The 20,726-nt window shown below is 48.7% G+C and overlaps 3 protein-coding genes across 10 annotated transcripts; 1 reads left to right on the forward strand and 2 right to left on the reverse strand.

The window, feature by feature from the left end:
• Nucleotides 1–149: 149 nt before the first annotated feature.
• Nucleotides 150–7,009, reverse strand: LOC112884483 (acyl-CoA-binding domain-containing protein 4-like). Of its 5 annotated transcripts, none has more exons than XR_003227124.1 (7): nt 3,003–3,191; nt 2,513–2,596; nt 2,027–2,356; nt 1,882–1,941; nt 1,594–1,772; nt 795–845; nt 150–465 (listed from the first exon to the last, which is right to left on the reverse strand). XR_003227124.1 is itself a non-coding variant. In XM_025949882.1 (7 exons), exons 3-6 carry the CDS (start codon nt 4,678–4,680, stop codon nt 3,034–3,036), a joined length of 1,149 nt encoding a protein of 382 aa, XP_025805667.1. In that variant the 5' UTR covers nt 4,681–4,687; nt 4,802–4,905; nt 5,422–7,009; the 3' UTR covers nt 2,513–2,596; nt 3,003–3,033. The 5 variants fall into 5 exon arrangements, 4 of the variants coding, with proteins under 4 accessions (XP_025805669.1, XP_025805667.1, XP_025805666.1 ...); XM_025949882.1 differs by lacking the exons at nt 150–465; nt 795–845; nt 1,594–1,772; nt 1,882–1,941; nt 2,027–2,356 and adding exons at nt 3,440–4,046; nt 4,134–4,466; nt 4,543–4,687; nt 4,802–4,905; nt 5,422–7,009 and having other exon boundaries at nt 3,003–3,104; XM_025949881.1 differs by lacking the exons at nt 150–465; nt 795–845; nt 1,594–1,772; nt 1,882–1,941; nt 2,027–2,356 and adding exons at nt 3,440–4,046; nt 4,134–4,466; nt 4,543–4,687; nt 4,802–5,411 and having other exon boundaries at nt 3,003–3,104.
• A 148-nt stretch (nt 7,010–7,157) lies between these two features.
• Nucleotides 7,158–9,822, reverse strand: LOC112884478 (pentatricopeptide repeat-containing protein At2g33680). Its single transcript, XM_025949873.1, has one exon. The coding sequence runs from the start codon at nt 9,638–9,640 to the stop codon at nt 7,364–7,366; it is 2,277 nt and encodes a 758-aa protein (XP_025805658.1). The 5' UTR covers nt 9,641–9,822; the 3' UTR covers nt 7,158–7,363.
• An 82-nt stretch (nt 9,823–9,904) lies between these two features.
• Nucleotides 9,905–13,312, forward strand: LOC112884484 (sinapine esterase-like). 4 transcript variants are annotated; one of them, XM_025949887.1, is made up of 4 exons: nt 9,905–10,298; nt 10,787–11,215; nt 11,905–12,277; nt 12,433–12,611. In XM_025949887.1, exons 2-4 carry the CDS (start codon nt 10,923–10,925, stop codon nt 12,466–12,468), a joined length of 702 nt encoding a protein of 233 aa, XP_025805672.1. In that variant the 5' UTR covers nt 9,905–10,298; nt 10,787–10,922; the 3' UTR covers nt 12,469–12,611. The 4 variants fall into 4 exon arrangements, with proteins under 4 accessions (XP_025805672.1, XP_025805673.1, XP_025805671.1 ...); XM_025949888.1 differs by having other exon boundaries at nt 10,883–11,215; XM_025949886.1 differs by lacking the exon at nt 9,905–10,298 and having other exon boundaries at nt 10,305–11,215.
• The last annotated feature ends 7,414 nt before the right edge of the window (nt 13,313–20,726 follow it).

The raw sequence follows: 20,726 nt of genomic DNA on the forward strand, positions 1-20,726 counted from the left end.
GTTTGCTTTTCGACGTTTCTCAGTAGCCAATAAATTAATTTCCTCCGCAAGGTGGCCCGAGGTCCAGAGACCCACGCCCCCCTCATCTGCGGACCAACTCCAGCAGAATTAGCGGGCACATCAAATTTCGAAGTTACAAGTCCAGTCAGAAGCCAACCAGAGTGTAGTCCATTTATTTACGGCAAAGTGCTGCCTCAAATTCTCATATCACAATGCAAAGCCACAAAATTTAAGCATGGCCTAATTTCCTAAGAAGCAACTACTACCATTTGCACAAAGCTTGCAGATTAGACAAACAGCACTTCCTGCAAGCAAATAAACTTTAGAAAAGGCTGCAGCTCTTTACATGTTCACTTGTAATGAATACCCTTTACAATAAGTCCGCGGGCCATGAAATCTTGATAGATGTTTTACCCTTGGTGTCAACCGGGGAATAATTAGCTGACAGATTTGATGGAGGCCGACCTGCAAAAGTGCACACCAGAATAGTTAGTTTGAACTATACCAGGTTGATTGCTGCAGACTGGTAATTAATAGGCACCAGTATCAGAAACATTTGGCTGTGCAGATTCCATCAAACTACCCGCATTCTTTGCTGTTAACTTTCATCAGTGTAAAGATAAGCGGGGCACCATGATAAAGATATTTCACTCGATCATTTTTCATAACAACCAACTTTTAGCATTTGCATAACCATTCCAAAGATATTTCGCCACCAAATTTCTGTGTTGGTACTCAAAACATTTGCAAACCAAACTAAATGCTATGACCTCTTAAAATATGTAGCGGCTAACCTGTAAGAATTTTTGACCTCCAAAACGCTTCGTAGACACTTTTGGGCCCTCCTGTAGCAATTTAATAAAACATGTTAAATGAAATGAAGAAACAACCTGGAAGCTTGCAATGACATAGATATAAAACAGAGAGAGTCCCGCTCAGGTCATAAGTGTAGGAATGCAGTAGAGGAACTACAATGAGCTCAGGTCATAAGTGGAAAGTTATAATGCTTAGATACTTCGGAACACTAACGTATCAAATAACAATACTCTAGTGCTTGCCTGACACCGATACCCTATGCTTGGATACTTGTCAGACAACTATCCAAATTTCCTTGGTTTAAATAGATAAAAGTAATTCCAATACTTTGTTGATACCTCTATAATTTAAAGTTCCAATCAATTTGTATGGGCTCTACTGTTACTATTGTATGTAAGCAGTCCAAAGTTTATGATATGTAAGGGAAAAAGTTGCAGAGTTTATTATGCACTTTAAAAAGTTACAATTGCCGACCTCCAAAATTTCAAGTGACAACTTTTGCAGTTTTTGGTTCCATAAATATGAACAGATAAAAATCCAAATTCAAAAGACCTCCAGAAATACTAGAGGTTAGGTAATCGATAATTTTCTTCAGAGTTAAATAATACGATTTAGCAACGCCGTGATGCAGTGTACCCTCAAGGATTCATGAGTTAGAACTCTATTTAAACAAGTTTCTAACAAAAAAAAAGGTGAGCAAAATGAAAGCCATAAAGTACAGCCATAGCTGAACGCATGAACATTATTCCATCCAAGCATGCTGCACATAGGACTTACTATTCATCATCAGAGACCTCTGCACTTCCTGCCACCCACTTCCAAACGCCCCCAGATTTTTGTCTCTGAGTACTTGCCATGGTTTGTTCCACCTGAGATATTTGTTGCCGCAGTACTTCCAGCTCATTCTCCAAAGAACCAGCAGATTCCAATCTCTTACGTGCAGCAGCAATTTGGGACTAAGTTGAGGGATTCAGGAAAAAGCCAAGCAATAAGGAGTATAAGAAGGAAAGCTGAAAATAAGTATGTTCAGGTTCAGAGAATCAATTTTGTGTGTAAGTTTAGAACCTCAAGTTTCTGACATCTTGAACCCTCTGCTGCTAGTTGATTTTGAACTGATTCAAGTTCCTTTAAAAGGGGAAAGAAAAATCAGAGATTGTCAAAGAGAATTAAGAATTTCCTATTGCAGAACGTAATCTACAGAGGGCTTTACCTTTGCTAGTTCACCGTATGACAAGTTTGCCAGGTCTAGTTTATCCTTTAGTTTTGAGTTCTCATAACGAACTTCTGCCAATCTAGACTCTAGTTTATCTTTCTCTCCATTAACCAAATCAATTTCAGCGACAAACTTTTTTGAAGAACTTGCAGGTTGAGCTTTCTTGATGTCAAAATCATCTGTAGCAACAATATCTCTGGTTTTCTCATCTGTAGCAGTAATTACAGCATATGCAGCTGTTACAGAAGCTGCGGCAGCGGCTGCAGCTGGTGACTGGAGAAGACGAGGTTGAACTAAATTTCTTGCTTTGAGTTTCAAAACAAAGATCTGCAGCAAATCCTCATTTTAGTCAGATAGATAAGAATGTCAGGAATCAACAGCTGAAAGAAACTTAGGCACTAGTCACCAACAGATATGAAGACAAGCTTTTGGGTGGGTGGGTGGGGTTGGGGGGGGGGGGGATTATTCCCCTAAATTCAGTACCTCGTTGCTATATTTCCCATTGTAACCACCAAAGGCGATTAGAAATTTTTCTCCATCAACTGTGGTTGAGCAAAGGGTGAGACCCTGTCAAGTATTAAATAAGCAGAAATCAAAAGATAGTATTAAAAATATGTTGGTAAGTCCCAATTTGATCCATCATTACATTTTGCAAAGCTCAAGATCTAAGGAACAATGTGCTTCGTAATGGCATATTTGATTGTTGCCCACCAAAATGAACAGGAAGCTGTCATTTCTTTAAGTTGATGTTGAAACAAAAAGAGTTGCAACTGAAAGTACCAGAAATGGCACAGCATTTTACAATAGAGTTTGCTTCTCACTAGAGTTTAGATGTAAAAGCTATACCTGATTGTGATTAATTCATCCATCCCTAACATCTATATTAGCTTGAATCAATATTTCATTTTCAGAAAGAAGGAGAAGGCACTGTTTCTGTGATAAGCAACTAGGAAAGAACTATAAAAGTACTTACAGCAAGGGAGCTCTGCACTTGCTCCAAATGTTTAGTCATACTTGAAACAGCATTTGCCATGTTGCGCTTGGTGACATACATTAGATCTGAGAATGAGATGCCCTGGACAAGAACAGTACAAAATGAGTAATAAGGAATTTAATACACTTGTGAATATAGATGATAGAAGAGGAATTCAAGAAGACAATTTAATGCCTCAACAGATAGATATAAAAAATACAGTTAATCATATCTGCTTTTCAGAATAGCAGGAAAATGAACTACACTTCAATTATATTAAGTTTACGACAAGAAATGATGAAACATTGTTCTCACAGGAATCAACAAATGGAAAACAAGCAATGTATAAGAAACATACAGTAGATTTGATACAAAGATACAAGGCTGCCAAGCAGCCCTCGCTTAACTACATGGCTGTCAAGCAGCCCTGACTTAACTAAGATCAGACGAACCCGCGCGACTTGCGGCCCTCGCAGCAATCTCCTTCTGCTTCCTAATGTAGTAATCCCTGACCCATGGTGACATCTTCTCAACATCAAGACTCATGACCTTATCTTCTCGGTCTTCCTTTTGCAGGTTCAACAACTCAGTTGCTATCTCAAGTTGTTTTCCCTGAATCGAAACATGTTTCTCCTGCAGGGCAAGCTTCCTCTCAGCACGTGTAGCAATCGCCTGGGCTTCCTCAATGGTTGCAGCCTCTACTCGTGCATCATACTTGGACCTATCTTCATGGATCTTTTGCAGCACGTCTATGTATGCTGAGCTACTAGAAGAAGAGCCAGCAGGGCTAGTGCGCAGCCTTTTTGCCTTGTCTCTTCCAATGGGCCGGGTAGGAACATTGGAACCCCCAGTCCCCTCTTGGCCACTAGCCCCTGGTGAATCCTGAGTCACATCTTGGACAGAAGCCTTGTCCTTGGTGCCTTTGTTCCACTCCTTCGCTAACCAATCATTCCATTTGGCTGAATGGTGAAGAATTAACCAACAATGGATCAGCTTGAATGGGCTTCCAGCGATACCGGCATACATTTGCAGAGCATCCTTCACCTACGCATATATAATATAAGGTTAAGAATCTCACTGCAGAAACTATGATCTATGAACTATGAACTACAGAAACTATGAAAGAATTACCTTGTCATCTTCACTTTGCCCACTTTGATTGCGCCTAACAATCTCACTATAGAAGCCACAAAAGCGGGCAGTGTCTTTCTGGATGTCTCCCCACCTATGTTGCAGAGAACTGAGAGACCTCACAGTGGGATTCCGACTAACTTCATTGTAATAATCAGAAATTCTAGTCCAATATGACTTGTACGTCTGATTGACCCCAACTGCAGCATCCTTTGACACATTCAGGTAGGCAGAGCACAGTGCCTCATCTTCATCTTGAGCAAAATTCTTGGACCTCGACGCAGTACCTTTCTTTTTTCCTCCAGTAGCCGCCATACTTGCGGCCTCTCCTGACTGAAATAGAGGACCATCGATCAATGCACATATATGAATATTTCAAACCAACAATGAGAACTACATATATACATACTTGGGCATCCTGCTGTTCAACATTCACAGTCACATCCGGAGGGGTGCCATTCATAGCAGTGAGGTCAATGGTGGGCGTGTAATTCACTTCACCATTGAACTGGCCCTGAGAACTAAATTGGCTCGAGAATTGATCCATGACGATTCTACAAAAGGCACTACCACAACATAATCATGTATACAACCAGGGAAATCACCTAGATCTGAGAGGAAAATCACTATTTTTTCGGGGGAAAGGGCAGAGCAGTGGGCATGCATACCAGGGTGCGGCTGCTTCCGGACCCGACGAAGAGTAGGGGTTGGCCTCCGGCGCTTGGCACCAGCCTCCTCCCGTCGACCTCCTGGCCGATGAATCCACCAAAACCTAGGACGCGAACGGGTACGTCGACGAATCATATGTATATAACTGAAATAAGTAAGGCAGTGCCTACACTGCACAAAACCAGCTGAACTACCAACCACACAATTAATATCCTAGTTCACTCGAGCCCGTCCACCTGCAGCCTGCACACCACGAAACCCATTTTCCCCGCAGATCCACCAAATCCAAAACTCAAAACGCCACAAACCCCCAACGATTCGGCAAGTAGCATACGGGAAAAAGCTCAGACAGTAAACCCTAATCAACAGCTGAGCTGTGAGCTCACGCCATAGTACCCCAACCCGGCACATCAAATCGAGCCCAATGCACGGAAGCAGTCGCGCCCATCGAAGCAGAGCGGCCTATGCACATGAGCACAAGGGTGCACCCCGCGCACTGGAACCCTAGCCGCCGCCCGCGAAGCTGTTCGCCTGCGCTCGCTACGGCTGCCGCGCGAGCACGCGACGCCGTACGGACGAAAAGGGGGCGGGAGTAGGGGAGATAGGAGTGGGAGCGTACCCTGAGGTGTAGAGGAGGAGGCCTCGCCGGAGAAGAAGCCCCGCCGCCGCCGGAGGGGGAGGAGGAGGGGGAGGGTTTTGAGCAGTGAGCACGGGACTCGTGCGGATTCGGGAGGGGGCGTGTGCTCGTGGGGTTCGGTTTGGATTTAAGCCGGCCTCACCAAAACACGGAAACAAACTAACGAAGTGCCAGGGTAAGATCAATCCATCGCCATCAGGAGCCGAAACCCAGAAGGATTCCAATCTGGCTCGCGCACACGCCGATCCAGCCCGCGCGCGGCTGTTTCAGAGAAGGCGGCGCGGTAGAATAGGGACGGCGCGAGTGCGGAGGAAGCAGGAAGAGGTTGCCGTGGGGGAAGAGGAGGGACAGGCGAGGGGGGAGCTCGAGCGAGACGCGAGGAAGACGAGAGAGAGAAGCGTACCAGGGAAGAACGAGCGAGACCGTTGGCGAGCGGAGAGGATGGGGCAGAGAGAAAAGCTCGTAGAAAAGGGGGGCCGCGGGGGGGGGGGGGAATGCGGTTTTTGGGGGAGACGATCGGAGATCCGGTGGAGGACAGAACAGTAAGAAATCTCCTATAATTTGGGATAAACTGGTGGATGGGGGATCTGCTGGAGTTGGTCTTACGGAGGCGTGACATGGCTTCTAAATTGCCTGTTTTCTTATGGAGAAAAGGTAGATGTTATATTTTTCTTATGGAGATTTGCCAATGTAATCCCGGTACATCCGGAAGGCGGAAAAAGTCCATTTTGACCGTCAAACTATCACGTATGTTTAATTTTAGCTATCCAACTCCAAAATCAAGAATCTTTGACCATCCAACTATCGAAACCGTTCACATTTGACCATTTAGCTGCGTCGGAGGGTGGTTTTGCTGATGTGGACTACACATGTAAGTGGGGCCACATGTCAGCTACTTTTTCTATTCTCTCTCTTTCTTCTCCTTCTCTTTCTCCTAGCGGACCCAATCATCGCCGGCTTATGTGGGGACGAAAATGGAGAAGGGGATGCGGCGATCTCTAGTGCTACCGTGAATCAAGTTCAGCATCTAGCAAATCGAGCTTGCCCGCCCGCACATCGAGCATGCCCGCGGGAGGCAAGGTGCGTCCGCCGGCGAATCGAGCTTGACCGCTCGCGAATCGACCTCCCTCGAGGCAAGCGCGGTGTGGCCGCCGGCGAATCGAGCTCGCCCGATGGAGGCAAGGCGCTACTGTCAGCAAATGTAGCTTGAGCTTGGGAGGCGAGGCGCGTTGAGCAGGGGGCTGTGATGCTGGGGCACGGAGACGGCCAAGCAGAGTTGAGGAGGGCGACAGGGGTGGATAAGGACCACAAGACCTAGGTGGAGAGGGTGCCGGCAGGAGAGCCCATGGCGCGGTGGTGCCCCACCTCCCCATGTGGTGCAGACCACCCGACAGGCGGCGATGATGACGACAGCGGCAATCTTCTTCTCCCGCGGCTCCGCCACCCTTGTGGAGGGAATACGGGAGAGAGAGATGGCGGGATACGGGAGAGAGAGGTGACGGGGAAGGGAAGAAACAAAAAGGAGAGAGGAGAGAAAAAAAGAGCTGACATGTGGATCCTACCTTTCAAAACAGCTAAAGGGATGTGAACAGTTTTGATAGTTGCATGGTCAAAAATTTCTAATTTTGGAGTTGGATGGCCAAAACCAAACTCAGGCGATGGTTTGATGGCTAAAAATGGACTTTTGCCATATTGTTAATCTCATAGACTATAACCAATAGCAAGACTCATATAGGTGTACTCCTGAAAGATGTTCTGCAGGATAACATCTTTGTTTCTTCGAAACAACTCCCTTGTTTCGAAGAAACCACTCGGAACACATTAAGTACCTAATGATCCTACCTAACATTTTTATAGTTTTCCTTTTATTCCTTGCTTCTGGTTGAAATAATCACAGTACGAACCATCCTTATCTCTTGGGAAATCAGCTATAAGCTGCTGACATCAATTCTAGTTGATTCTCCCCATGAGATTCTCCAGGTGCATCCAGTTCTTCATCAAATGGGAATTTGCAAGTTTGACGATAGCCTTCATCCTTCATGTGTTTGGCTAGCCTTATCAACTCCGCATTTATATTTGCCGCTTCAGGATGTTGCTGTTCCCCAACAACGAACACATGAACTCGGCTATTAAGCTCAACCCAGCTACACCCTAGATCCTTGCTAACTCCTCGGAGTCTCATCAAACGTCTCACCCGCTCAACATCATTCCACTTCCTCTGGGAAGCATAGATGTTTGACAACAATATATAAGCAGAGGAATCCTCAGTACCTAGCCGCATCAGTTCTTCACCTGCATATGCCCCAACGTCAAAATCCCGTAAATTGCGACATGCTCCAAGGACTATACGCCATAGGCATGTTCCATGGTCAACAGTTATTGATTCTATGAAGTCCTTTGCTTCTTTTAACTGCCCTGCTCGGCTAAGAATATCAACCATGCAAGCATAGTGATCAAGCCTAGGAATTAAACCATAATCCTTGGTCATCGCCCTAAAATAGAACCAACCTCTGTCAACTAAGCCCATGTGGCTACAAGCACAAAATACATTAATGAATGTTATATGATCAGGTGCAGTGCCCTCTAGCTTCATCTCCTCAAACAAGTCAAGTGCACCATTGCCACATCCGTTTTGTGAAAAACCAGAAATGATTGAGTTCCATGCAATAACATCCCTATCAGGCATGCTTCTGAAGACAGCCAAGCCATCTTCAAGGTTCCCACACTTTGAATACATTGTAGACAGAGCACTTCCAACAGAACCACCCAAACCAAACCCGCACTTCATTATTTGTGCATGTAGTTGCTTCCCTGGCTCCAATGCCGCGAGGCATGCACATGCTCTAAGAACACTAGTTATAGTCAAATTACTGGACATGATGCCCTCTTTGTTCATCTTGGCATACAACACCAGGGCTTCCTCAAGTTCCCCATTCTGCACATGCCCAGCAATCATCGCTGTCCAAAGGACAACATCATCAACATCATACAACTGCTGAAACCCACCTTTTGCATCACCAATACTACCACACTTGGCATACATGTCAACCAATGCGCTCTTCACATAAACCTGCATCTCAAACCCCAGCTTCACCATCAAACCATGAGCCTGCTTCCCAACAGACAACGCTCCCATGTCACTGCATGCGTTCAGTACCCCAACAAGGGTGAATTCTGTTGGTGAGAATCCTGCAGCATGCATCTGTAAGAACATCCTAGTTGCACTATCTGCCTCCCCATTCTGAGCATACCCGGTGATCATCGCTGACCATGTTATTGAATTCCTCTCCTTTGATGACCCAAACACCTGCAGAGCTGCTTCCATACACTCAGCCTTTGCGTACAACGTGACAAGTGAATTCTCCACAGACACAAATCCCACCAACCCATCCTTCACAACCAACCCATGCACCTGTACCCCCATAAGCAAACCTGATGGCATGCTAACTGCGCTAAGAACTGCCGTGGTGAAAAATTCATTTTTCTCAGAGGGGCACTCCTGAAGCATCAACCGGAAGATCTCAAACGCCTCCTCAAAGCACTTCCCCACAGCATACCCAGACACCATAGCAGTCCAAGACACCGCATTCCGATTGGGCATTTCGTCAAACACCCTGCGGGCATCGGAAGTAATACCCAGTTTGCAATACATATTGAGCAGGGCAGTGGAGACGAACACATTGTCAGAGCCGGCGGAGGAGGAGGGAAACTTGCACGCGAGCGCGTGGGCTGCGGCGCCGGCGGACGCGGACGGCGCGCGGGCGGCGGCGGTGAACGCAGCAGCAAAGGAGTGGGGCGACGGGAGGACGATGCGATCGTAGGAGGAAAGCATCAAGCGGAAGTGGGAGAGCGCAGCGAGGGGGTGATGACGGGAGAGCGGGTTGAGGAGGGAGTTCCACGAGGCCACGTCGCGCATGGCAGCGGGGATATCCTCGAAGACGGCGAAGGCGGCAGCGAGGAGCGGCCGCGAGAGGGAGCAGTAGAAGGTGATTAGGGAGTTGGAGACGGGTGCGTGGGAGGCAGCGCCGGACTTGATTGCCCAGCCATGGAGGGCCTCGCCGGCGCGCGGGGAGCGGGCGGATGCGGCCGCACGGCGGAGGTGCTCAATGAATTGCGTGTGCGACATGCGCAGCGCGGGCGGCGTCGCGCCTGCCATGGCGTTGGCGGGAGCAAAGAAGCACTGGACAGCGGTACTCGACATCCGCCGCCGTCCTCACTTGCGCCACCGCTCGTCGCCGTGCATCCGCCGCCGCCGCCCCTCACCGGCGATACCGCTGGTCGCCATGAATGAGTAGCCGGGTGAGGGAGGGAGGCACGGGCGGCTGCGGGGGAGGGAGGCGCGGGCGGCGGCGCGCAGGGACAGAAGCAGTGGCGGAGGGCCCGGTATTGCCCGGGCAATACCTCGGCTCGGCCCAGCCCAACTAAAAAAAAAGTAACCCTATCCAATTCCCCAATCCCCACCGTGACTCCCTGCTCCAGTGCTCCCGTCCCGACCTCGCAGGCTCGCACGCCGCCGCCGGCGCTGTCTACAAGGCGATCAAGGACCGGCGGAGGCGCGGAGGCTCCGGAGCAACGCCGCCGGCGGAGGCCGGGCCTACGACGCCGCCGCCCGCCGGTGCCCGGTGGCACGCCCGCGCCCGTGGACCTCGAGGACCCGCCGACCCGGACTCTGGAGATTGTTTCCGGCCGGCGGAACGCGCGGTGCTGGCCGGACACCGAGCAGGAGCCGTCGCTGTCGGGGTACTTCCAGTTCCCGCTGGTGGCCGCGACCCGCGAGGAAGGTCAGCCAAGGGGAGGCGCTTGACGGGCTGCTGGACGAGCGGCTGCACGCAGACTCGCAGAGGCGGCGGTGGCTGCAGGTGTGTGTGATGCCGCATTGTGCTTCCAACTAAGATCTTTACATTTGTTTATGAAGTGCATCTGCCTGTCTATGCAATACGTAAGTGCTCCCAAAAACTGAGAATATAGTCTTTTTCCTTGGATCAGTTAAAAATTAAGTTTTGCTTGAGAAGATATAATTTATTCTCAAGCTTTTATCCCCCCAACATCATAAAGTTTATTAAATAAGGTACTTAGACTTATACAGGCATTGTTTTAAAGAATGAAACGATAGTTTGATTTTTCCGGTTATATCCAAATTTCAAATGGAATCATTGGATCTGAACTTCGAGGACCAATTGTGCATTTGGCTACATATTAGCAAAAGGAATTGTGGTGTTTGACAAAAAGGCAGTAACAATGAAATGATATTTTCTTAGCTCGTTGTCTCGGCAATACCTTGATTTTGTCGCGTCCTCCGCCACTGGACAGAAGTATGGGCAGCTGTTAGTGTGTGTGTTTTTGCAAGGTTGCTGCGGTCAAAGTTAAAGTCAACATAAACTCTCTCCGATTCGCCACCAATCGAGAAATTTCAATATTCGACACTTGCCAATCACACCGGTAGGGGAAACCTAAATCAAGAAACCCGCAGCAAGGAGACGACGATGGGCAACTTCGGGAGCAGAGGCGGCGCTGCTCCTCCACCGCCACCGCCGCCCGCTCTTCAAGCCCATCTACAGGGGGTGCGCCCTCCGTACCACCACCGGTACCCCGATTGGCCCTCGGGCACCGCTCTGGTGCCGCCGTCTTTGGGGGTGCCAGCGTCGGTGGAGCGGCACAAGACCGTCGCGGTTCTCGCAGGTGTCAACATTAAGGGGGACTCCCTACGACTGGAGCCCGATGATGATGGCCGTGGCCTCCTACTCGCCTTCTCCTTCGACGCCGACGCCCCCGGAAGGTCCCTCTACTTCTTTTCTTTCCCCCTTTCCCCGCCTTGGTCTATCCGATCCTAGTTGTTGGAATTTTAGTTTCTTGATTAGTTCAAATTATAGAAATGGCGTTGCGTTGGCCAGTCCTTTGGTTCTTTATCTCGGAATTCTGAACATTGATTAGAACCATGGCTCTTCCGATCATGTGCTCCTTTTTAATTGAAGAAATTGTGCATCTCGATTGAACAACAGGATGTGGTTACTTCGAAAATGATCAAATTAATGTTGAACACATGTTCCTTCTTGAATATATTTTAATTAATGTTGGGTCAATAGCAGCTTGGTGTTGACTGTTGGGTGATTAAAAAGAAAGTTGAACAAAGTAACAAGAGGGCAATTTGGATTTTTAAAGTCATATATCAAGGTTACTGATTCGCATTAGGTATCAAGGTTGAGCTTACAATGTGCTAGTCTCAGTTAAGCTGTAGTACTCTCGGTGATTGTTGGCCATGCGCTTTTGTTGGTAGAGTTGCCTTGTCAAAACATACAGTTATTCTACCTATCAGATTCCTGTCTTCTTTTTTGAGGTTAGGCATTATTTCTACATTTCTTTGTATCCTTTCAGAGACGCCTGGTTATGTTACCAGCTACTATTAGTAAGACTTCCATGTCATCTGTAACTACGGGACTGATTCTTGATTGTTCATCCTGCGAACAGCATAACTGTCTACTTCTTTGCACACAAAGATGAAGAGCTTATCTTGAAGGCTACAAAGGAAAACTTGCTCAAACCTGTGACAACAGCTTTCAACAAAGGTCATAATCAGGAGTTCAAGCAACCACGTGCAACAGGAATCGATGTCTCTCAGTTTGAGGAATCTGAGCTAACTAAGGTTGGTGAAGGTGGTATATTCCCAGTGGCATTCAAAGTGGACGTGGCTGTATCAAACAACCAAGAATTAGAAGGGGCACATGACGATGTGGCATCGAAGTGTCTGGTTAGTTCAACTTCGCCATGCCGGCACCGTCCCACCTGTACCTGCAGCTCGAGTCGTTCAAGAAGGTGCTCGCCAGGATCGCGCCAGGAGACGGTAATAATTAAGCTACCTATAGCTAGCATACAGCATGCGTTGTGTACTCGCGCGCTATTCGGTCAAGAATTTTTCTCTGTTTTTACATATATAAATTGACATGGCTGCTGATGAGTGTTGTTGTGGCGATCAACCGTTTGGCATTCATGCCGCAGCTGCCGCGAAGAGCCTCGGCGACTCCCTTGTGGTGATGGACGAGATCGGCAGCAACGACTACAACTTCTGGTTCTTCAAGCCCGGTAATCCCAGGGAGACGCCGAACCAGTACATGCTGATCGTGGTCGGCCACATCGGCGCCGCCGTGCAGGAGGTGATCAGCCTCGGCGCCAAGGCGGTGCTCGTCCCGGGGAACTTCCCGATCGGCTGTGTGCCGCAGTACCCGAGCATGTTCCAGAGCACCAGCATCTTGGACTACGACGAGCATGGCTGCCTCGTGTGGTTCAACAATTTCTCCAAGAAGCACAACCAGCTGCTGCAGCAGGAGGTCGCCCGGCTCCGGTCGCAGAACCCCGGCGTCAAGATCATCTACGCCGACTACTTTGGTGCCGCCATGCAGTTCGTCCAGAACCCCCGAAGCTACGGTAAGTCGTCGTTGATGATCCTAATGCTGCCATCGTGTCATGGAACAGATCGAGCTAATGACTAAGGTGAATCTGCTCTTTTGGGGCGTGGCAGGCATCGACAATCCTCTGGTCTCGTGCTGCGGCGGTGACGGCCAGTACCACACGGGCAAAGGCTACGGCAAGGCGGCCAAGATCTGGGGGCAACCCGGGCTACTTCGCCAGCTAGGATGGCATCCACATGACGGAGAAGGCATACAGCATCATCGCCCAAGGGGTGCTGAATGGCTTATACGCGGACACCTTGTTGCTCAAGGCATGCTAGGCCAGAATTCTTAATTATAAATTCTCATCAAGGGAGAAAAAAAAGATAACAAAAATTCTTGTAGTTCCCTGTCAGGATCTGTAAGAATTTTTTGAGAACCAGTATACACTCTACGTTGTAGTTATGTCTTGTGTCCAAAAGTTACTTCCAGAGCGATGAAGAAAGAAAATAGTTCTAGCTAAACGTTAGCAGCGAAAATTTTGGCTAATTCCCAGCGCCATTATGCATGCCCAGGCAGGCCCCTCAATTATGCCAAACTGTGCGCGTTTGGATGCTCGGCAAAGAAAATTTCTAACCTTTGCTAGGCTAGGCATGGCGTTTGGAACCGTCAAAAATTCTAGCTTGTGGGGCAACCTTGCCTAGTGTCTACAATAAAGCACTGGGTGAATAGAGAGCACAAGGAAAAGTATCAATTTAACAGTTCCATGCCACCCTACGGAGTCACTTGTCAAGTGTAATACACCCGGGATTCTAGTCAATTTTCTTGAATTCATATGGTCATACGAAATCATTCCACGGGGCATGTTTTTGCAATATTTTGGTACCCAGAGCTTCCCAAAATTATCTCCCCAATGTTTTACCACATAAGGAATACATTAAACTATTCTTTTTTGCAGACGCGTTATTCGACTTGCATTTTTCAAGGGACCCAAATGGCAAAAAAACATATAAGCGTACGAATTTGTACACCATTTCCACCAGACACATACCAGGGTTCCAACCAAAGATCCAGAGCTTCCATGCCCACACGTTCTACAAGTTAAATCACCGAATACCCATACACATACACTCCATGTCCACATGTTAACAAGTTAAGTTACAGAATAGCCATACACATACACTCCATCCCACATGTCCTACATGTTTAGATTTGGTGAAATAGGTATTTTAGTTCCTCGTCAACTTTACCCCGTGGGTCAAGTTCGTCCCTAAACTATCGACCAATCTTAGTCCCTCTGTCAGACCCGGGCACACGGGACAGTCCACATGGCATATTTCTCCTAAGATACGGGATGGGACATGACCCATGCCCTACTACATCTGTTGTAACTACTCATAGTGCAGTAGGATTACTCGTACAGTAGTGAAACTAGTCGGACACGGTAGGAAACTACCCGAGAAGTACTCGGGTAGGACTCCTGGACTTGTACCCAACTAGAACTTCCATATAAACCTATCCCCAAGACTATATAAGGGCGGACAGGGACCCCCTCGGAGACAATCACATTCAAAGGCAATACAAACCACACAGGACGTAGGGTATTACGCTGTCAGCGGCCCAAACTGTCTAAACCTTGTGTTCCTTTGCACCTTTGAGTTCGTGATCTCGATGATACCCTACCTACAAACTCACCACCTCGGGGATATCCCTCGGTGGGCGTGGCGGTAAAACACCAACACCCTCAACTTTCATTTTTTTGGTCAAGTACGTTTCAGTGGCTCACCCGAGGTCAACGCCACCCTCGACTGGCAAACCTGCGACAACGAGTACTCTGGGTACTAAACCAGTGCCCCGAGTACTCTGGAAGAAAGTATTAACTATAAAGAAGTCTGCATTGTAACTTTGTAAGTATCCGAGTACTTTTTCCTTGTGTATTGTAGGTCTTTATTTGTCTGGTAACAACTCATAATGTTGTGACCATATGCAGACCGTTCTGTGCTCTGGGCTTAGAGCAGCTTGGCGATGCCGTAGATGCCCGAGCCCCCGAGTCAGATAAGGTGACTGGTGTGACACCAGCGTCCATGGAGGTCATTGAGCTGTCACAGCCGCCAGAAGTCCGTGTCTCCGTGCCCACAGAGGCTGAACCAGAATCAGCGAACATAGAGCAAACTCATGAAAATCCCATAGGTAAGTTGCGTTGATATGCATTTCACCCGAGTTCTTTGTTGCTTGTATCATTGCTTATCGAGTAACCATGTAACAGGGAGCCCACAGCCGCAACAGCATGAGCCTATCGAGCAAGTCACTGCGGGTTGTTCCTCAGGGATGGCTCCAGTGCAGCCGTCATTTTGGGAAAGTGGCATCCAATTGGAGATCATCGATGACCCACAGCTTGAAGACGAAAATGTGAAGGAATTCAAGACTCATTCTGGGATATATTCTGGTTTACCACGGTTAGTGCCCAGAACTGTCCATTTTTGCTGTTATCGAATGGTACTTCCTCTCAAACTGCTTTTCACTGTCAAACAGACCATGGCTAATCGATCCCGCACTAAGTCAAACAAATTGTGAGCCATGGAGATCAAATTTGAGCAGTTGCAGGCCAGAGAGCAAGAGATTGAAACACAACCAGCAGAAAATGCTAAAGTGCGGTATGAACTACGCGTAATACTAGTTGGGAACTAGAAAAAGGGGTATTACTGGAAGTATGGGAGCGAGGTCCCTTCAGTAAACTACGCGTAGTACTAGTCGAAAACTAGCAAACGGAGTGTTACTGGAAGTATGGGAATGAAGCTCCTTCAGTAACATAGAATACTAGTTAGGAACTAGCAATCTGAACGTTACGAGAAGTATGAGAGCGAGGTCCCTTCAGTAACCCAGAATTCTAGTTGGGAACTAGCAATCCGAGCGTTATTGGAAGTATGGGAGTGAAGCCCCTTCAGTAAACTACGCGTAGTACTAGTCGAGAACTAGTAAACAGAGTATTACTAAAAGTATGGGAACAAGGTCCCTTCAGTAACCTAGAATACTAGTCGGGAACTAGCAATCTGAGCGTTACTGGAAGTTTGGGAGCGAGGCCCCTTCAGTAAACTACGCGTAGTACTAGTCGAGAACTAGTAAACTGAGTGTTACTGAAAGTATGGAAACGAGACCACTTCAGTAACTTAGAATACTAGTCAGGAAATAGCAATATGAGAATTGGAAGTGTAGGAGCGAGGCCCCTTCAATAAACTAGACGTAGTACTAATTGAGAACTAGTAAAAAGAGTGTTACTAGAAGTATGGGAATGAGGCCCTTTCAGTAATCTAGAATACTAGTTGGGAACTAGCAATATGAGCGTTACTGGAAGTGTAGGAGCGAGACCCCTTCAGTAAACTACCTGTAGTACTAGTTGAGAACTAGTAAACAGAGTGTTACTGGAAGTATGGGAATGTGTCCTCTTCAATAAACTAGAATACTAGTCAAGAATTAGCAATCTAAGCATTATTGGAAGTACGGGAGCGAGGCCCCTTCCAGTAATACAGAATACTAGTCGGGGAAAAAGTAATCTAAATGTTACTGGAAGTATGGAAGCAAGACCCCTTCAGTAATATAGAATACTAGTCAGGAACTAGTAATCTGAGTGTTATTAGAAGTATGGGAGCGAGGCCCCTTCAGTAAACTACATGTAGTAATAGTCGAGAACTAGTAAACGGAGTGTTACTGGAAATATGAGAACGAGGCCCCTTCAGTAACCTTGAATACAAGTCGGAAACTAGTAATCTGAGCGTTAATGAACATGGACTGTGACATGGTTCCCTGAGAGTAGCCTTGAAAAAGTTGGATCGGATCTTCGTTCCCAAGCCCACCCCCATCGCCCCTATCCTTAACCCCCTGAGCGTTGGTGAAAAAGGCTCGTGGCGTGAGGAATAGATGGCAAGAGATCAATTGGAAAAAGATTGTATTAAGTAGATCAAAAATTCATTAGGCAAATAAAGCGAGAAAGTGATAATTAGCCTAATGGATAATGAAAAATATAAATGGCGACCCTGAGTAAGTGATACAAAAGGGGTGCTTTTAGGTTTACAGAACCCCTTATTTTGATATTTAATCCCAAAGCAATTGTTAAACTTAACATCCAAAAGACCCTCAGAAAACCTCCTTGAATCAGGTACTAATTTATGAATAAATTATTGTTTGGGCAGTGAAGCGTCCCCCCTATCAGGGGAGACTTAAAAGTGTTAATTTATCAGTCCCAGGAGGCTGATAACACTTTTATTACAACAGATGGTACATCACCGTACAACTCTTCGCGGTAATGGGCAGTGAAGCGCCACTATCGCGAGGATTACAACTAAAACCCACACCACTACGCTAGTTACGAAAAGGGAATCATCAGAGTCTTGCGCCATGCGGAATCCAACGGTGGCCTCAACCACAGGCAAGACTGGGTGCAGGACGAAACCCTACTCGTTGTCTTCGGGGACGTAGTCTGGGTCTTCCACTGTAAAAGTAAGAAAGGGGTGAGCACAAACGTACTCAGCAAGTCCAATCACACCCACGGAGGGGGGGGTATAATAGAATTTAATGCACAGGATAATCCAAGGATAGGGTTACGGTTCATTTGCGGAAAATATAGTTACATGCAGGGGTTCGTTTTAAAAGCACTTTTCAAAACAAGTTTTCCAGTAGCAAGGGGCACACGATGTTGATCCACATGGATCCAAGTTTTAAACTGCTACCGGACTCCCCGTCCGCCATAGCACACGGCACAACTGCCGGACACTTTCCAAACGACTCACACCAGCTCAACCATTCCCAGAGAGAAACACTAGTTATGTGACCACACCATAACTTGCCCAATACCGTGGGCACGGCTATTCGAATAGATTTTAACTCTGCAGAGGTGTGCAACTTTACCCACAGGTGGGGTACCACAGCGCGAGCACCTTAGTGCCGGTGCAGATCCCATCAAAGCCATTACCCACCTAGCTAGGCCTGACTAGCCACCACGGGATCCATCAAGGGGTCATTCGACCTATCTTCGAGGTTTAACCGGGGCATAAGTCACACAGAGCTTATCCCTTCTCCTTGATCACCCGTTGCTCTCAGCCCTCCTGATGGCTATCAGAATAACTAGTGGGGTTAGGCCAAGCCGTTGCCCATACAACGGTCAAGTGGTTTGCACGACAGGAAGCTAGGTGAGACGACACATCAACTCGGTCCTTAGGGGTGACAAGATGGATATCTCCCCTCCACGCTCAACCACACAGGTACGAGCACACCAACGGCATTTCACACAGAAATGTCATCCATCCCGTCCGACTCGTTTCTCAAATCCACATTTTACCCTTTCCCACACACACGCATTTTCTTTATAAAATCAGGTGGTTAAGGTATGGTTGTCACAACAAGGGTGGCTATCCTACCATGGTTATGGCACGCAAAACCATGCAATTTTATAAAACAGGCCGTTGGGTTGTGTTTATAAAAACTAGGACAAAAACATGCATCAAAGGGCGGAATTGAACTTGCCATCGTCAAACCCTTGCGGGAGGTCCTGATCGAAGCACTGTCCCTCGGGTTCGGGGTCGCAGAACTGGTCCTCGGTTGCTTGGTCGCAGTCGGGAACTCCTTCGTTCACTCCGTGTCCTACGACGCAAACAAACAGACACACAATCAAGCGATAGAACTAAAAGCTTTTATCGTTGGGCTTGAATCGGAAATAATTTAGTTACAGAGTTAGGGGTGATATCTTTGGGTGGTTTCTTAATGGCATGGCTAAAACTATACTAGAAAGGGCGTGGTAAAGTTTTGGATTGATCGGAGGTCGTTTCGCACATAAAATGACGAGCTAAAGAGGGTTCGGGTGGTTAAACAGGGCTCCAGGGATTTATTCGTAAGTATCTGGAGGGGGCAAGGGCCTATTTGCAATTTCTAGAAATACGCAGGGCACGCTAAAGGATGTCGAGTATAATTAGGTTCGTGTAATGAAGGGTTTATTTTGAAATAACGGAAAGAGCAGGGCCTTTTCTGCAAAGGGGAGTAAGTGGGGGGGTTTCTTTTGAGAAATATACAGGGAAAGGGGGGGGGGTTATGGGCAAAACTGCCCCCTCTTCCTCCTCTCCTCCCCTGTGACCGAAACAGAGGAGGGGCAGGGGCGGCGGCGGCGGGCGGCGCCGGCCGGCCAGGGCCCAAGGGTGGCCCGGGGCAGGAGGGAAAAAGGGGCAAGGGAGCAAGGGGAACTGTTCCCCGGCCTCACCTCGGGCTGAGGTGGAGCGAGGAGGCGCGCCCACGGGAGCGGAGGCGGCGGCGCAAGGCGGCTCGGCGTGGCGGCGGTGAAGGCTAGGAGGGAAGGGGCCAGGCGTGCAGCGGCGTTCGTGGGGAGCTGGGGGTGCCCCTCGGCCCCTTTTATAGGCGGCCAGGGTGGTGGGCGGCGGTGACCGGTGAGGGGGGCCGGCGAGCGGCGCGGAGCGCCATTAATGGCGCTTGGCCATTTGCTTACGTCGCGACGCGGCGTGCGGCGAGGGCGCCGAGGTGCCGTACGTGGGGCTGTGCCGGTACAGGAGCAAGGGGACGACGGCGCGCGCGGCGGGGCGGGGCGTTGGCGACGGGCGGCGCGGCACGCGCGGGGAAGCGCTCATGTGCGTGCGGCGTGGCTCGGGCCAGGGGCAGAGCGCGAGCGGCGGCCAGCACGGCGCGGCGCGCGGCCACGCGGTGCGCGTGCGCACGTGTCGCGGCACGGCCGGGGCAGGGGCAGAGCGCGAGCGGCGGGAGTGCTCGGGCGTGTGCGCGTGCGCGGCACGGGCGCGTTTGGCCGGGAGCAGGTGCGCGCGTGTGAGGGTGGGAGGAGGCCGTGGCTCAGGGGCCAAGCAGGGGGGCGGCGCGGGCTGAGCAGTGCTCGGGGCAGGGGAGAGGGGAAGGAGGAGAAGAGAGGAGGGAAAAGAAGAAAGGAAGGGAGAAAGAAAGTGAGAGAAAAGGGAAAGAAGAGAAAAGAAATAGGGGGAGAAAAGGAGAAAAGAGAAAGGGGAGAGAGGGAAAAAGGGAGGGGCGCGTCGGCGCCGATCGCGGCGGCGACCGCGGTCGGTCGGCCACGCGCGTGCATCGTCCACACGCTGCACGAGAAGAACAGCATCGCGCCGGCACCGATTGCGGGAAAGGCGGTCACGCGCGAGCAGTGCGGGATGGAACGGCGGTCAAGTCTGCTGTTGATCAGGAAGGGTTAGGGTTAGGGTTTTGACGACGAATGACTTTTAAATGAGGCATTCTAGCGCGTGATTTAGTTTGATGAATTTTCAGAGCGTTACAAACCTACCCCACTTAAATGAATCTCGTCCTCGAGATTCGGCTGGCTACTAAACAGATGGGGAAATTCCTTCTTTAGGGCCTCTTCGCGTTCCCATGTCGCTTCTTCTACTCCATGTCTGCTCCATTGAACTCTGCAGATCCGTACTTTGGAGTTTCTTGTCCTCCTAGTGACAGTGTCCAGAATCTTGATCGGTATTTCCTGGTATCGCAGATCCGGCTGTAGATCTATTATTTCCGCAGGCACATGTTCTCCCTCGGGTACTCTTAAACATCTCCTTAATTGCGAGACATGAAATACTGGGTGTATATCTGACATTTCTTCCGGTAACTCCAGTCGGTATGCCACTGCTCCGACCCTCTTCAGAACTCGATACGGTCCAATGTATTGAGGGGCCAATTTTCCTTGCACTTGAAACCTTCGCGTTCCTCGAATGGGTGAGACCTTGAGATAAACAAAATCTCCCGGATTGAAACTTATTTCCCGCCTCTTCTTGTCTGCGTAGCTCTTCTGTCGGGATTGAGCCGCTTTCAGCTTTTCGCGGATCTCCGCTACTTTTTCTTCTGCTTCCTTTATAAGTGCGGGCCCCACTAGTGCACGTTCTCCAACTTCCGACC

Source organism: Panicum hallii, chromosome 3 (assembly GCF_002211085.1).
Source record: "Panicum hallii strain FIL2 chromosome 3, PHallii_v3.1, whole genome shotgun sequence".
Taxonomy (NCBI): Eukaryota; Viridiplantae; Streptophyta; class Magnoliopsida; order Poales; family Poaceae; genus Panicum; species Panicum hallii.